Source organism: Bacillus rossius, assembly GCF_032445375.1.
Source record: "Bacillus rossius redtenbacheri isolate Brsri chromosome 4 unlocalized genomic scaffold, Brsri_v3 Brsri_v3_scf4_1, whole genome shotgun sequence".
NCBI classification, from domain to species: Eukaryota; Metazoa; Arthropoda; class Insecta; order Phasmatodea; family Bacillidae; genus Bacillus; species Bacillus rossius.
The window spans coordinates 11,249,837-11,268,503 of record NW_026962010.1 but is presented as its reverse complement, the minus strand read 5'-3'; the positions used below and the strand labels follow the sequence as shown (position 1 = coordinate 11,268,503).

General features: G+C 35.2%; 1 protein-coding gene across 4 annotated transcripts in view; it reads right to left on the bottom strand.

The window, feature by feature from the left end:
• Positions 1–365: 365 nt before the first annotated feature.
• The window catches only part of LOC134541506 (serine-arginine protein 55), an 80,609-nt gene continuing 62,307 nt past the window's right edge, over positions 366–18,667 (bottom strand). For all 4 annotated transcript variants that reach the window (XM_063385004.1, XM_063385003.1, XM_063385006.1 and 1 more), the window contains 2 exons: positions 4,704–4,829; positions 366–972 (listed from right to left, as the gene is read on the bottom strand). In XM_063385004.1, coding sequence (XP_063241074.1) covers positions 861–972; positions 4,704–4,829 — 238 coding nt within the window. In that variant the 3' untranslated portion in view covers positions 366–860. The remainder of the gene's footprint in view (positions 973–4,703; positions 4,830–18,667) is intronic.

Sequence of the window (18,667 nt, the reverse complement as noted above, 5' to 3'; positions counted from 1 at the left end):
TCATTGTGTTTTCGTTGCATGTTGTGGGGGAAGGGGCGAATGGACATTGCCTACGCATCATCCTATTGTGATTCCAGCAACATGTGTTCACTCACAAAGATGTTCACTGTTGAACTAGTGGTGTACAATGGCAAAAAAAAAAAACCAGCAGCAGTCGCTGCTGCTACTACTAAGTCAAGCTGCCATTAAGAGAAAATCATTACCAACAAAATTAAAACAATTACGAATATTTTACAAATTAAAGCTATGATTTCATTGTTTTGTACTGCATTTTTGAGTTCACAAGTATGTAGTCATTTACAATAATTAATTGCATATATTTCCAGCTACCAAGTATTAGAAATAGGAAAGAAAATCACATGTAATTACTTGAGACTGATTTAAAATTTATTTGCTTAGCAAATAACTTACATAACCAAAATACATGTGTGTGGTTATATAGCAATTAATAATCAAATTCTATTCTAAGAACATAAAGACAAAACTTCTGAATTTTACACGCTACTTTATAACTGTAATCAATCGCACCATCAGATACAATTACCTGTTCTTTACACATTCCACATGGACCCAGTCAGTCAACCAGCCTCATATCCAGTTATCAGCAGAAAAAATGGGATAAATTAAAATAAAAAAAAATTAAGTGGGCAGTACAAAACATTCTCAATGTCCAACTATGCTAGAAGGACCAAATTCACGAGACTAATAGGCAAATGGAAACTCCTATAGCCTAAACACTTCTCAAGGGATGCACACCTGAAATGCAACTGTACAAAGTTCAGTTAGTTAACACACGTAACCTGAATAAGATAAACACTGCAGTTCTCTGAGTCCACACGCCTACAGACATCCAGATGTTCTCAATCATCCTTCTTCGGAGACATTTCGTCATCCTTAGTCTCTGACTTTGACCGACTCCTGGACTTGGACTTGCTTCTGTCTTTGCTGACAGAACGAGACTGTGACCTGTCCCTGAAAATAATCCCAAAAACTCTGTAAATGCTACATGAGAAGAAACCAGCACAAAAAAATACCTGGCATACATTCTGTAAGCAGTAAGTATTATATAACCATATCAATCTTGACTTCCTAATGAAAATAATAAAATTTAACATTACAAATTTCTTTCAGGACTATATCAAACTTTAAAACATGTTAAACGTATCATAACAATGTTATGAACACTTATTTACCACCAACCAAATTATACTGATGTGCCATAGAGAAAAAGGGGCACATTCTCCTTAATTTAACACACTTTTAATAGCTTCACTTGTAACTATGTAATCAAATCTTGGAAGTCTACTTTAACCGAGTTCCAATTGTCATAATGATTTTAAAATTTGCATATATATGTAGTTTAGATGACAATACAATAATATCCTGACTATGACCCAAGAGAGGGGGTCAAATGACAAATAACCCCTACTTTCGAGCTATGGGCAAAAAACCACAACTTTCTAACTGATGCTTTTTGTCTATCTATGAGGCCGCGGCATGGTGTAAAATCTGCCGGGGGAGTGACACATACAACTTTTTTTAGTCTATAGAACTACCCTTAAAGGTTCATAGAATACTGACTGTGGAAATACTATCATTGCAGTCTTATGGTAATTCCTTAATTCCTACATTGTCCAATCCAAAATCAGGTACGAATAATATCAATGACCCCATGATATTAAGGGAGAAGCAGGTGCTTGAGAATGGGATGTGCTAGGCCACTTACATGAAAAAGTCTTTTTAGTAACTACCTAAAGGAACTCAAAAAAGAGCACTCTCATCAATTTTACAAAAATCATGTTGACCAGCATAATATTTAAATAATTTGTAGAACAACAATAGACTTAACTACAACTCTGTTCAGCCTAGCATTTGTAATAAGCTAAAATAAGAATCAAATTAGTAGGGTTGTGTGAATGTTCGGTATACCGATACCGAAATCGAAATTTTGCTACTTTCATTTTCGATTTCGGTAAGAATTTCATCTGTCGAAGTTCGTTTTTAGCGAAATATTTCGAGCCAAACGAAAGTTCAATAGCTTACCGAAGTTCCGTTTGTTCTAGTTGAAAAAGAACTCGTAATTTAATAAAAATGTACAGTAGAATACCGGTACAATAACGTACCTTATTATAAAGTATATTTCACTTAACGAATTTTTTTAAGTCCCCGCCAAAAATCGTATCTTCGCCATGCAAAACGATTTCAGTTTAAAGTATCATATTTTCACTATAACGTAAAAATTCTACTAGTAGCGTGGCATTACTACACCAAAATTTACTTAAACTGGTAAATAAATTTCCAGCTAAATGATTAATGTAGTAGAACAAAGATACACAAATACCACCGCAACGTATTTTCTAACCTCTAAATTCTCAAAACAAAGTTAACAAACAGTTGCGCGCACAACCATAGATTATACCGTACGTAGTATGCGACGTGAGCAACACAACACCATTCGATACATCGAAAGACGGAAGTATGAGAGAAGTATTAATTATTTAGACAAAAGTGTTACGCTACGCTAAAAATACTGTTTGATGTCTGTGCCGGGATTGTTTATTGTTATTGTTGAGTTTATTTTCAGGTTACGTTATTTAGACACCGCATTGTATTTGTGCTACAATATGAATGATCCTGGAGATAAAAAGAAACGAAAGCAATTCACGCTTAAGGAAAAAGTGGATATACTCAGAGAACTAGACAAGGGGAAAAAAGCAAGTCGCAGTTGCTAATACATATGGCATTGCGGCTCTCCTGTAGCAATTTTTTATATATATTTTTTTCTCTTTGTAAAGATATGTATGCATGTTTCAGTACTAAGTACAAAAACTTGAGGTACCTGTAAGTACTTAGCACTGAGATTCTACTGTAATGTCTTTATATGATTTGCTTGTTATTACTAATAATGTAATAACATATGCAAATCATATGAAGACATTAATTAGAAAAAAGATTTCCATTAAGATTAATTTACGTGGTGATGAAAAAAACTCACATTAATGAAAATACGGTAAAATCATAATTTGAACAAACATGGCAGATAAAGTAAACAAAATTCAACCGTGATTACAGTAGGCCTAGGTATCAAAACAAAATCATGCAATATTTGAAAAATTACCTGATTCATTTGCTTTCAAACAGTAGTGTAGGTACTATATTCATAAAACATACATTCCAGAACTGTTAGTACAGTATTTAGTATTTACCGTATACACATAAACAAAGAACGTACCTACTTTTATTCGCGCACAGCCAAACAAAAACATTGTCATCTGCTTTATTTAAATTTTACATACTCTGACTGGCATATAAAATCCTCATAATATACAGCCAATTAGACAAAAAGGTCAACAAGTCACTGCGTGTAATGACCACTTGGCAGCAACCATTTATGTTTTGTTTTGACCATGTCCCTTGCCTGGTCTACAGCTTCCTGAGCTAGCCATGTGTGACAGTGGTGCAAGATGGCTGCCATTCCGCAGTATTCACGTATTTTTTCATCAGTACCATGCACATGATAAATATATTATCATAGACTGCGACATTACGACTGTAAAGGAAATAGTCTGTGCGCTGAAAGATCTGGATTGATTCTTGAAATTTACGAGTGACATGGGGCTGTGTTGTGTGGTCTAGGGCGGATGTTGATTATATTAAATGATAATATTTATATATATATATATATCAAAAGGTACCAAAATGATTTATGTAATAGAATTTATTACTGAAGAGCAAATTTTGGGGCAATTTTTTCTTTGTTAATTAAAAAATTTCGCTTAACTTTCGTTAAGAATATATTTATCTCATAGAAAAATTCATTTTCGTTTCACTTTCGCGAAACTTGATAAATTTTCTTTCACTTTCATTTCGTGTGGAAAAAGTCACTTTCGCACATCCCTACAAATTAGTAAACAAAACAATTTTAATAAATAAAAGCACAAGTGCTTGGTAAGTTGTCTTAGGTTTCCTATTACTAATGACAATTCGTTAGGATGGAGTCATCATGAAAAAGAGATCAATGAACACTTCTTTTTCATTAAAATGTGCCATAACATTCAGTTAAATAATTCAGTTATGGGTCAAAATATAATTTTTGAAAATAAATATTGGATATTTAAATGAAAATTCATAGCAAGTAGGTACATAATAATTGTAAATTGCTGAGTTAAACTAGAGTATACAATCCTAATCAAATTATGTTTCGATTTAATTAGATACATATATTAACACAAAATTTATAAAAAAAATTAATTAAAAAGGGAAAACAAAGTTATATAAAAAAATATGTAGTGATGAACATAGAACCAGCATTTAAGACTTTTTTTTTGCAACAAAATGAGCTTGAATTATGCAGGGAGAAATTCAAATAAGAAGCAAAATAAGTTTTCAAAGAGTTGGGTTTCAACTTTGTATTAAACACAACCAAGCAAACATGTAGTAGCTTCAAAAAACATAAAAATTAAGTACTACTATATTCTAATAAATAACTATTTGAAAATAATAGATTCTACATAAGCTACACTACCAACTAAAAATGATGCACTGAAATAATTAGTTGCGCAACCACACAATGATAAAATAACTACTATGCATTAGTTTTTCGTACATGACAATTAATTGTTCAAAAAAAATTAACTACTCATGTTTACAAATAACATGCACCCTACACAGAAAATAACTATGAACAAAACAACAGTACTTACTTCGACTGCGATTTGGCCTTGGTGTGAGACTGTGAACGGGACTTGGATCGAGCCTTTGTTTCAGACTGCGACCTGGAGCGAGACCGCGACCTGGACTTTGACTTAGACTTTGATCGCTCACGGGATCTGTCAAAAAATGAGCGGTATAAAGACTAATTGCAGGGGAAAGTAAGTGCCATTACGCACTACACCAAAGCTAAATTGCATAAGAACCATATTCAATTACACAATGTAGTTCAAGCCTGAGGTTTGCAATACTTATACAGCCCAGCATTTATGGTAAAAATACCACACAAAAGATCAAGTTTTGTGATTCGTCACCCAACAGAAAACCTATGTAATTAAAATATATTAAAAAATTGATGAACTTAATAAAAAGTTTTGTATTGTAACAAATATTAAAATTTTAAGAAAAATAAGAAGCCTAAAACTTCCTGAAACCTTTTAGACATGAACTTACTACATACATGTTCTCATGCAGTTAATTGACTCAACATACTCAACATGCACAAAATCCACTAATGCTCTTCTGCCATTTAGTTAAATAAATGCATAATGCATGCCAAATACCTGCAAGATAAACATGAGGAAAAAAGAACATTTGTCAGTCACTTGACTTAAAATGGTCAAGTAAACTAACAAAAACTTTATACTGCCATACTAGATAAGCCCAAACAAATGGATCAAAACTATTTGCAGCACAGTTTAAAAACAAACAAAACATCTAGCAAAATCTTTGGGATTATGCATGCAAAATGGGCACTTAAATTGCAGTATGGGAGTAATTTACAAGAATAAGAATCAAATAGATGTATGTACACAACATTTACACTAAGTACAAACTCATGAAAAATAAATTTGTTTTGTACTCCTAACTAAAAATAGGCCCCAAAGCAAGTAATTTAACATCTGAAAAGAGGAGCTCAAATTCAAAAGTAATATTTTTTTACATTTTAAATAGCATTGTTAACTCTTCCCCCCACCCCTCCAAATTTCCTGGTGCATTGCAATATTACCAAAATAACATCAAAAATCATGCCAATATACCATATATTACTGAAATCCAATTTAATACGCCATAAATTAACAGAAATGTAACAAAAATCACGAAAAATAAAAAGCACTTTTATCAAATATTAAATGGCAACATATATTAAATACAACTAACTGTACCAAAATGTAAGACCTAAATATATTGGAAATTTTTTTTACTTTTTTAATCTTGCAACTGTTATTAGTAACTCATTTTACCTTAACGGAGTGGCACATATTTTTAACACACAAATACTTGCTGATACTCAAAATGAAACTCTTTCGGTAAAATAAATATCAAGAAATGTTAAAGTGTCATATGTATAATAATACACCATTTTTATGAAGAGAATTCATAAAAAACAAAAACCATAACACTGAAAACACTTTTTTTAAAAATGAAATTAGCCTTAAAATAAAGCCATAAAATCTTGTCCCCATTTGTAAGTATAATAGTATTTCTCAAAGAAAACTAAACAATAACTGTTAAGTCTAGCATAAGACCAAATAATTGCTGGGCGAGATTGTATCAGATATACTGTATTCTCACGAAAATAATGTAAATGGATATGTGAAACTTAACTTTTTTTATTATGAGTTAATGAAAAAAACGGGAGTATAAATCACAATTGGGTAAATAGAACTTAAAATTTAAAAATGGGTAAATTTTTTCTGTATTTAATAGAGCTTTACTAGTAATCCTCATCAGTAAAGCAATTTACACTGGGCCTCTTTTGAAACACCAAGTCCAGTTGGGTAAAGGTGGCAGTTCAAAAGCTGGTCAGTCAGCTGGCCTTCAGCAGCAGACAATGAACAGAAGCAGAAGAAACTTCATTTGCACCCCTACATCAACATGCATTCTAGGTGTTCTCTCATTTGTCACGCACGTACAGAAGTTCAAGAAACCTCTGACTAATGTGGCTATGTGAACCAGTTTAGTCCGTGCGTAGGACGTTCCTTCATAATAAGTTTTCCCACCAATTACGATCACAGAATTATTCCCATCATCACTTTCATATGTCCAAATGTTAATTCTTCTCATTTTAAATGTTTGCATTTATTCAGCATTTGAAGAAAAAATAATTATATTTAAACTTTTAAAATATATACTGTTTAACCTTTTAACAATTATTTCCAAACAATAAGAAACAACATTACCGTCCAAACATTTATTTACATACCCACGCTGTTACAGTTTTAATTTTCGACCTATCAACTGCTTGCATTTGTATTCGACTTTGAGGCTGTTCTACCTGTACACATTTCCCTCATTTGAGGAATAATGTCTGACAAATACAGAGCAAACCACTAGCCATTCATTACATGTTGGCGTGACATGTGATGGAACTAGCACAGCAATTCGAGGAACTAAACACAGATTCATTGTTTGTTGAACGTTGTAAAAACCTTTTATAACGGACGTACAGAGTACAAATTTATTTGCAGGTCTTGCTATATTTTCCATTTTTGGCTGGAAGTAAAAACCTTTATGACGGATGTACTAGAGTACATTTTTAGGGTACACGAGTACTCAAAATATAGAGTAGTCGGGTTATAGGTACGTACTCTATTTGGGCGTAATTACAAAGCTAGAAAATTTTTAGTATAGTACGGGTCTCGGCCACCACTGTAATTGTCTATTCTAGATTTACATCATTCTTCATGAGCCTCTGCCAAGCTCAGTAGTTGAGTACACGTTGGAGTTAGTATTTCATCATGTAGACTCAGTCCCGAAAGAAATGATCATCATTGCAATAGCAGAGGAACATTGTTTTTTTATTGCAAGTGAAATTCCATTTATCGAGATGGACACCTGATTAAGGCTAAAAAAGTAAAAATCAACATTTTCATGTATATTAATTGATGGATGGGTCTGCAAATTTCTTACTAGTCCAGTCTAGCTAAGTCCAGTAATATCATCTTAAAGTAGAGTCCAAACTTGCAAGATTATATGGTGAATAGCAATAAAACCAAAACAGAAAAAATAAGGGTAAATACACCAAAATGAAAGTCAATGCACAGCATAACACCGAAATTAAAAGCAAACCACAAAATGCAGCGAATTTCACCTCAATTACCTCACTTTGTCTGTTAAAATACAGAATTGAATTTGCGAAGCTTATTACTTAAAGAGTTCACCTTTACAAAAAAAAATACTATTTTATACCCTTGTTTTCCTTCCTGGCTATTGTATATATTTTTTGAGGAAATGCAGCAAGCTACACTATTTTCTTACCTATAATAATTAGCAGGCACATTAGTCAGTGAGAACTGTGTGGGGGCTGGATGAAAACAAACCACCCACAATGACTACAGTTTTGTTAAGGAATGCTGTAGTGCAAAGCATCAAAAATTTCAGTCAAAAGCAATGTTGATAGACACAGTAGTTACATAAAAACCTGTGAGAACACGTGAATGTATTTGACACCAGTCCACGGATATTTCCAACATGCTCACATGCAAACGCCTACCTGCATGCACGTGCCTCCGGCCATACGCTAGCGGCTTAGTCCTGATACTAAGAACCCTAAGTAAGCTTCTATGCATCTCCCCCTCCAGTTGTGCCAACAACATCACACAGCTTGCATTTGTATTCAACTTTGAGGCTGTTCTATCTGTACACATTTCCCTCATTCGAAGCATAACATCCAACAAATACAAAGCAAAGACCACTAGTCGTTTAATACCTTTTGGTGTGATGTGTGATGCAACTAGTACCACAATTTGATTGTTTGTTTCATTGTTTGTTGAGCGCTGAAGTAAAAACATTTTATGACACGTTCTAGAGTACATTTTTATTTGCGTGTTTTGCAATTATTTCCAATTTTTGGCCGGATGTTCTCCGTTTTAATAAACGTATAACCGAATTACTCGTAAATCACGTACAATTTTTTGTCAAGTATGTTTTAAAAACCATAAGGGGTACATGAGTACTCAAAATACAGAGTGGAGTCGGGTTTTAAGTACCCTCTTTTATCGCATAATCGTCACACTCGCATAATCATCGCACTTATATTTTTGGCCGTCAAAATTGGGATTAAAAAAAACTTCTCGCGTAAACATTGAATGATGTTTTTTGTCCCGCTATTAAATGCAGAGCGCTTTGTGTAGGTATCTTTTCCATATAAAACTATGTATTTTAAAGTAGAAATATAATATTTATTTGGAAATCACCACTATTTAATTAACGGAAATACAAAGTTGTATGACATGTAAATATTTTATAGACGTTTTTATAAGTTATTTCCTTTATTTGATTGTCTGTGTCGTCGCGGTGTACCGCTTGTAAACATGTAGCCAACGCTAGTTGGCATCATTCGTGTTTGGTTATGTTGCTTCCCGTATAGAGTGCGCGTACATACTAGTTGAATATCGATATCTCGCTGATTGCATGCAACGCGCGCTCTCTGTCGAGAGCTGAGTTAACTACATTTGATGACCCGCATTCTTTCGTGGTAAATGTATACTACTGCAATAGTTACACGTTGGTTCATGACACAGATTCAAGTGACTTGCGTTCACGTTTGAGTTTGGTTTTTCTATTTAAAATTGAAGAAAGGTTTTTGTTTAATGAATTATTAATATAAATTGTTTGGCGTGCTCTTGTATACTCCACCTTTTTTAAATTAACATACTTTCCATGAACGGGTTTTGTTTTTATAAATAACTTTACCTAACAAATTTTTTTATTTTCCGCATAATCGTCGCACCCCTACTTTTCAAACTTTATTTTAGAATAAAATGTGCAACGATTATGCGAGAAAATATAGTACTCTATTTGGGCGTAATTACAAAGCTAGAAAAATTTTATTATAGTACGGGTCTCGGCCACCACTGTAATTGTCTATTATAGATTTACATCATTATTCATGAGTAGAGACCCCAAAAAATGGTGAAGCGCGAAATTCACGAAATAACGCGAAAATTTGATACTTTAAACGAATTTTGCGACTTTCCTTTGATTTCGACATAGTCGCGAAATTCACGAATTTTTGCATGAAATTCACACATTTTCGCGCGAAATTCACGCTTTTACACACAAAATAATGCCCTTATGTCGAAAGTTCAATTTATTTACGCCATCATAACCATAGGCATGAAATAAACATAGACTGAAAGACTAATGCCCTGAATCTTCGTTTTGACGTTACTGAAATCCACGTATTTTTATTAGAGTTGGGCCGATTCCTAAAATATACAGATTCCAATTCCATTTTCGATTCTTAAATTAAAGGGTCGATTCTTCGAATCCGATTCCGATTCCTTAAATTTTATCTGACAATGTTCAACAGAGTAATATACTCAGAAAAAAAAAAGGTTGTTTATGATTTTAAAAATGTAATTGCATTGTGTTTCATTTTCTGTGCAGAAATTAACATTATATACAGCTTATATAATGTTAAAAAGTATATTCATTACCATCAAGTTATGCTAACTTGAATTTCTAGCACAATTTGGGCTTTTAACCTTGCATATATTTAGACAAAACACATGTTCAAACACTGCCAATAATCAAAGATGTCTTATGACGTAAATTGTAAATAATGTTATAACTTAACCAACTTTAGATACCTTACATTAATTAATTGTCAAAAAAAGAGGTTTGTACAGTTAGGTTAAGAATTTTATTTTCAAGCACAACTAAATTATGATCCAAATAAAATGACAATATAACCTCGTTTATACATATTTCAAGGGACCAGGGCGAAAAAAAATAAAAAAAGGGAAATGTAAAAATAAAATTTTATTATCTCATTATGATGGAAATGACAAGAAACAAATATGCACCACACTAAAATAAAATGTCAGAGATGCTTACGTTTTAATATGTTACCTAGAACTTAATTATCTCACTTGGTGAAAAGAATAAATCTATCCAGTCTTGCAGTTCTTCACAACCGTAAAGAGAAAATAAATTTTCGGTTCTTGAGTAAGAAACTTCTGTGCATGTTTTAGCATCTCACAATTTCCACATTTTATGGTGTGATTTTCTTACACAAAATATTTAAACTCTTCAAATAATCGCGTGTTAACATTTAATTCATTTCAGAAATTTATCGGAAACAATTCTGTTAAACTAACACAACTACTTTCAAAAGATTGTTTATGTTTGGTAATAAAAATTTACGAACGTTTCAGCAGCAATGTTTGGAAATTCAGATTAGCCAACTGCCTTTCCAAAATATATCTAATGTAAAACGAGCATCGCTGAACACGCACAAGAACGCCGATTTACAGCAATTTGGTTATGTTGCTTTTAAACTTATTTTAATATGGCCGCCACTGTAATCCACTGTGAATTTGGGTAAAATCTCATTCAAAAATTATTTCATTTTAATTCTTTAAAGTTTAAAGAGCAGAGATGTGAAACATCTTAATTTTCACGTTCACGTCACCAAAGATTTGGTTCATGGCCGTATGGTTTACCATGGCAGATAGCAAAAAAAAATTAGGATGTTTACAATGGCAAATGTAGCTGCCATGATCAAATAGTTAACGTTTACATTATTTTACTTGCCGTTTACGTTTACATAATTTTCTTTTAACATTTATGATTTTGTCTAATTATTTTTGAAGGTTTACTATTAAATGCAGCGCTGCTGCAACGTAATTTTCGAAAAATGCTTTCGCTTAAAGCGGGAAAGTAGATACTGCATTTGTACTGTAGGGAAAATGGCGGTGCAAGTAAATAAATAAATACGTTAATCACCATAATTCGTAAATCAGTAACGTAAAAAAAGATTGTATTATGTAGTTTAAAAATTATGTTTGCATGCATTTTAATATTTTCTAACGTTGCATAGGAGATGTATTTTGCAAACTTAAAAACAATGCAGGAATCGGTCATGGTCGATTCCAAAACCATTGTATTCTGAATCCCACGATTATACTGGAATCGGTGGAATCGACCGATTCCGGAATCGGAATCGACCCATCACTAATTTTTATTACTCTGTTTACAAGAAGTAAATATTGCCAACGCAAATGAAAACAAAATGTAATAAATGTCAACAATCGATAAGTGCACTACCAACATAACAAAATTGACTGTCCAGTTTTCGTGTTGAATAATGGTCGTTTCTGCTGCAAGGCGCACTGTTGTCGATTTTCCTAACCTAATTTAATCGCATGGAGCTAAGATGGCAGTCATTTTTGCGTGCACATATCTATGAGTGTTTACAAATACTGTCCACATTTTGTAGTGTTTACAAATACTGTCCACATTTTGTAAGTTTTGTGATACAATTTAATTTATGACTAAGATGCCGAAAACTTCGACGCGAAAGATGGATGAAATCGGATGGATTTTATATTTTTGATGTGGCAAATGACACACACAAAACAAAACAGAAAAGACAATTTTTTTGTCAAGCAAATTCTACCATGTCTAAACAAATCTCGATAGGCGACAGCGTGAATAAAGCAAACAAGCTTGAAAGTGCAGAAAACAAGAATTTGTTTCTGATTTTGTTAATATGATGCTGTAAGTTAACATTCCTTTGGAAAAAGCTGATCATCCAGCTATGAGGGAATGGTTTAACACCCATGTTGAAGAAGGTTAGCCTTATTTATTTAGAAATGTTTTCCCCCTCTAATAAAAGTTCATAAGCATATGTAGGCCTACAATATTATCGATTAATTACCTTTAGGCCCAACTTACCTTTACTTCAAATAAATATGCAAGTACCTCAGATTAACAAACACATAAATACGATGGATTGCATTGTGAAATGGTGAGCACACCACATGATATTTTTGACTGACTGATTGATGGTTTGACTCTCTAATCCAGCAGTAATCTCGAACAGGTTAGGTTAGGTTGGCTTAGAATTGTTTTGAGTAAATTAGCCCCTTAATATTTTCAGCCATAACCTTATAAATGCTACCTATTTATAAGTATATTGTAAGTTATGTATACATTTTAGGTGCAGGTGATTTGCCATCAGCCAACACTCTTGGAGAAACTTATGTTCCAAAAATTGGCCAGGCAAATAAGGAAGCAGTAAGGCACGCTGTAGAAGACTAACAGATTGTATTCTTGTGTGATGAAACGACAGACCAAGTGGGCCGATGTAAGGCAGAGTCTGCTACTTTGTAGTGCCTATCCGCTATGAGGTTATTTTACACTGCCAATGGCATAATTTTTTCACCATTTTTGGGGTCTCTACCGATTGCTTATTTTTACACCGATTTTTTGCACCACTTGCCTTTTTTTACACCGATTTTTTTACACCGCTTTTGTCATTTTTTTACACCGAAATGAGCCAGTTTTAATTACCATTTTCTGGGGTCCCTATTCATGAGCCTCTGCCAAGCTCAGTAGTTGAGTACACGTTGGAATTAGTATTTCATCATGTAGACTCAGTCCCGAAAGAAATGATCATCATTGCAATAGCAGAGGAACATTGTTATTGTATAACAAGTGAAATTCCATTTATCAAGATGAAGGGCACCTGATTAAGTCTAAAAATTAAACATTTTCATGTATATTAACAATTGATGGATGGGTCTGCAAATTTTTTACAAGTCCAGTCTAGCTATGTTCAGTAGTATCATCTTAAAGTAGAGTCCAAATTTGATTGTTATTTTGTAAATAAAAAAATCATTTGAGGTAAATGGTGGAGAATGTTTTATTGTAAAGGTTAAATTGCAACTTATGCAAAAATATAATAAAAAATGAATATTTATGTTCTTTATTTATATTATTACTGGACTTTTTTGCAAAATAGCCATTTTAATATTCAAAGTATCTTTTTTTTTGCATAATGGTCACACATATAATAAAATCAAGTTTGAAAAGTAGGGGGTGTGGCATTTGTGAGAAAATTTATTTTTCGTAAGGTAAAGTTATTCATAAAAACAAAACCCATTCATGGAACTTACGTTTATTTAAAAAGTAGAGTATATAAAAGCATGCAGAACAATTTAAATTAATAAGTTATGCAACGAAAACCTTTCTACAATTTTAAATAAAAACAAAATGTGAATGTGAGCCTGAACTAACGCATAACTATCGTCATAATACACATCACGAAACTGTGCGGGCCATTAAATGTACCGTATTTACTCGCGTAAAGGCCCCCCTTTTTTTCCCAAATTTTCGACTCCAAAAAAGATTTTTCTTTTCAAGTCGTGCGCCTTTGTTCGAATGAGGAGGCGGGGGAGGCAGCGACGCGGCAGGAGGGAGAGAGGCAACGACTCCACAGGGGAGAGAGGAAAGCTAGTCGCGTCCTACCTCGCAGACAGAACCTTCAGAGTGTCAACTGAAGGAGCTCTGTCTGATATTAAACAAATAAGAGCTGGCGTACCACAAGGCAGCATTCTCGGCCCTGTCCTATTCAACATACAGCAAAACCCCTTATTTGCACTTTTCATGGGGACAACGTAAAAAAGTGTAAAAAGCGGGAAAGTGTAAATAAAGGGAAAAGTAAGAAATACGTTAAAGTTGATTAAAATACAATCGCATCCTGCAGCGTTCATAACAAATACGGGCTACATTACACATACGCATTGCACCACAGTAAAAAAACCTTAAAAAAGGGCCGCAAATTGGAAATTTACCGTAATAGCGCGCCGTGCGCCAAGAAAGGTCATTGTACTCGATCAGCTGTTGTTACGGCGCGGCGTCTGTTCTCTGAGCTGCGCATGCGCAGTATAACTCACTCAACGCTCCGCCCAGACTGTGACGTTCCATCAGCAGCCAGCCAATAGATGCGAGCTTAGCGGAAAAAATTATAAGCTCCACCTCCCGTGTACCAGTTTATTGGTATACGCACCAGTTTTCTCGCTGCCGTGACATGTTCAAGTTTACGTTCATCTTGATGTCTTGATACCAAAAATTAATTATTTACGATCCTCAGAAATAAATGGTTAGTTAAAAAAATATGCGTCAACTGTACATTATTTCCGAAATTATAAAATACGTTTAAAACATTTACCAAGACTCCGCTCATTTTATCTAGTGAAGTTTATGTCTCGTACCAGTATTTCGGCTAAGTTGTGACATAAATATAGTATCAGAACGTTTATACATTCGTGAGTTTACGTTTTTCCCGATTGCATTTTAGATTGTCTCCTGCTATAATTACTCGGACTTTTACACGCCTAGGCTTAAATTATTATATGTTTAGAAATAAAAGCAACTTTTCATGTTATAAAATATGTTTATTTTGCGGTTTAAAATGTTCACTGCCGACTATAAAAGTTACGTTTTTCACAATGTTTTTAGGCCTACTATGGTTGTTACGTGACGTAAATAGCGGGATGGATTAGATTTTTGAGACGTAATTCGCGTGAAAGTATTGTATTGGATTAAATGGGAACCAAACGGGACCTGAAGAATATAGTGCAAATAACGGGAAAACGTAAATAACGGTAACGTAAATAAGGGGTTTCACTGTATATGCATACGACTTACCACGCCCTGAACACCGCCTAGTAAAGATAGGTTGCTATGCAGATGATACTATACTCTACAGTAGATCACATAACCTCCAGCTGGCCACGACCAGACTCCAGGATGCATTAGCTGTGTACCAGCAATGGTGCACATCCTGGCGAATAAAAGTAAACACAGCTAAGTCAGAGGCTATTGTGTTTACCCGCAAAAACCTTCCGCCTGTAGAACGCAGGCCACCAATACATTTGTTCAACGAACAAATCCCTCACAAGGACGTAGTAAAATACCTAGGCGTACACATGGACAGGAAACTGCTCTGGCGCCATCATATTGATGCCAAGCGGGCTCAAGCCCATGCTAGAATGAGCTCACTATATCCAGTCATGAGTAGGCGATGTGGAGGCACAGTAAAAAATGATCTGCTGCTCTACAAAGCACTCATTCGCCCCATAATTACGTATGCAGCCCCAGTATGGGCAACTGCTGCGAAATCGCACTTAATAAAGCTACAACGAGTACAAAACAAATGTATTCGAGCAGTTACAGACGCCCCAGTGTATTGTGCTGTAGCAGCCATGAAGTCAGAAACCTTACAAGACTTCTACATCAGAACTACACAAACTTTTTACAATAAATGCGCAAATAGTTTAAATCCACATATTTCTACATTAGGAAATTATGATCCAGACATTAATGAGAAATATAAACGCCCAAAATCTATCCTGTCACACCGCCCGTCTCAGACGCGGACGTGGCGGAACTACTCTCTGATTGGCCGGCAGCCCGCAGACCAATCAGCGTGCCCCCTCCCCCTGCTCCAAACGCGAGAACACGCGCGCGGAGCGCACGCACACAAGCTGGCAGCTCACGTACATTAAGTTAATATTAAGTTAAGTTAATATTAGGCCCCAATTATATATAAGCACACATCATCCCACTACACACTGCACAACACAAACTATCAGGCGAATCAAATAGTCGTGCTTTGGCCCAGCGGGGCCCTAATGGAATAAATAAATTATCCTTCGAAGATTAACAGCGTAGATGCTAGGCTAGAGTCTTTCAATGACAGAGGGTAGCAATTTCTCTAACTGACCGACTGCCTTTTGCTGGCAACAGGTCGACCTGAAGCTATGTCACCATTCTGGAGTCTAGCCCGACGCCACAGTTCGCGACCGCCCCACTTACACGATCATATTACACAGCCACAATGAGTGCTAACTGGCAGCACGACGGGAAACGGCATAAGCCGCCCCCAAAAGACCAGACCTGACCAAACCAATGCTGACTAAAAGTCCAAGTGCCCCACCCCTTGCATAGTAGAACTTCTACCACGCCCCACTCTTCTTCCAGGACCATCCTTCTATTCCTGTAATCCACCTGCTTGTAATAATGCATGACCTTTGCATCCCGCATGTATGTGCCCAGGGTTTTCCCTCTGTCTATGGAGGTTTTACCTGGGCCCAACTTATCTAGTTTTAGTCTAGAATTAAGAGTGAGGGGAGTTAGTCATGGCGAAAACGTCTGCCATGGCTGGCCAATCCCCTCCTAGCACATGATGCACGTGACCTTCTCTACATGGTTAAAAACCCGCATGTTTAGAGCGTATAGGGCTTGCCCTGAGATGCACTTAAGAGTCTTCCCTACCTAGACCCCTCCCTTACAGACATAGTTTTAACTTAGGTTAGGAAAAAAAACGGGAGAGAGGAAGCGCCATTCAGGGGGGGGGGGGAAAGGCAGAGGCTGCGCTATTACAGGGGGGGGGGGGGGGAGAGAGGCAGAGGCAGCGCTTTGGCAGGAGGGGAGAGAGGCAGAGGCGTGGCTTTACCTCCCTCCTGCCAGCTAGCCGGCCAACCAGACAAAGGAGTGTCCGAATCCTTGACCCACTTCCCTTCCTACTTCACTTCCCCTCTTCTTCCCTGACAACACTCCACGACAACACTCCACATCAACACGGCAGTGCGCTAGTTCAGCTTTCTTTATCTTATGTCGGCTGCCCTGCCCTCAGATAAACCCAGAAAAACAAGTTTTTAAATTTTTTTTTTCAAAAATGTTTACAAAACAAGGAGGGGGGCTTATACGCGGGTGGGGCCACGTTGCATGCAAGTTGCATGCAATCGGTGAGATATAAGTATTGATATTCGACTACATATGCATATGTACTCAATACAGGAAGCAACAGAACCAAACATGGAAGATGCCAACTTACGCTGGCTACATTTTTGTAAGTGGTACACTGCAACGATGCAAACAAACACATAAAAGGTTTTAACGTTTAAAAAGTCTTTAAAAGAAAATTAACAGATCAGGCAACTTTGTATTTCCGTTAATTAAATAAGTGGTAATGTCCAAATAAATATTAGATTTCTAAATTAAAACACATACAGACCTGCCAACTTGTAAAGTTGCTTATCAGTAAGATTTTAAAATTTTCCGAAAAGTGCGTAAATAGGTCGCGGCATTTCATGTCAGTTATACACACCATTTGTTCACCATAAATAAGTGGGAAACATGTGTTATACACATATTTACACACAAACATCACATATTATGCAAATGAATGCTATTCTCCGTAATTTAAACAAACAAGATGAAAAGTAATTTTCAAAACTTAATTTTCTTATGCTGAACATAAAATTCACTATTTCTTTTAAGAATTCTTGAAAACCAACTTACCTACCAATCTTTTGTATGATGTTTGTTATTTTCCCCCCTGAATTTTGCCACACTCAAGTTAAAATTGAATCGCTTATTTATGAAAGGGCATAAGTCAACTTTTTTGAAGAAATGAGTTACATACAGGATGCCAATCTGTGGGTGTATACGCATCGTTTAGTTACTAAAAGGCACTAGTCTGATGCATGGAAGTGGGTTTACCGACCGCCAGAAAATTTAATTTAGTTTAGTTATGAAAAGGAATTAGTCAGTGGACTTATGTCCTTTCATAACCAAATGATTACAGCTATTAATCAGTGGACTTATGTCCTTTCATAACCATATAATTGCAGCTAGTTACAAAGAGAAAACAAATAGCAGTATACTCTTCCGACCTCTTTGGCAGTATCATGCAGTGTTGCATGCTGGTATATTCTGCTATCATTTGTTTTGTTGTGTACTTTCAGTTACTTTTGGTTTGTTTACTAGTAGAAAATGAGTGAAATGGAGTCTAATAAGACTTGTGTGGAAAATGATTGTAACCATTCCATGAAACGTAAAAAAGGTGTGCGAAATGTGGAAGAATACAAATGTCAAAGAATTAAACGAGCTCATCTGCAAGGAAAGGAGTATGCAAACTACAGAGGGAATGTTGTGAAAACTAAAAGTACTACCGAGTCGTGCAGGTAACCTAATTCTTCATATTATTTTCTTTTAAGATTTATATTCATTCATCTTTCAGATTTCACTCACGTAAACATAATTCAGTTTGTAGAAATGTATTAGTTAACTACCTATTATTGATAATTTGTAAATATTTAAAATAGCTCGCACGACTCATAAAAAAATTATTTTTATTGTTTTAGATGTGCAAGAA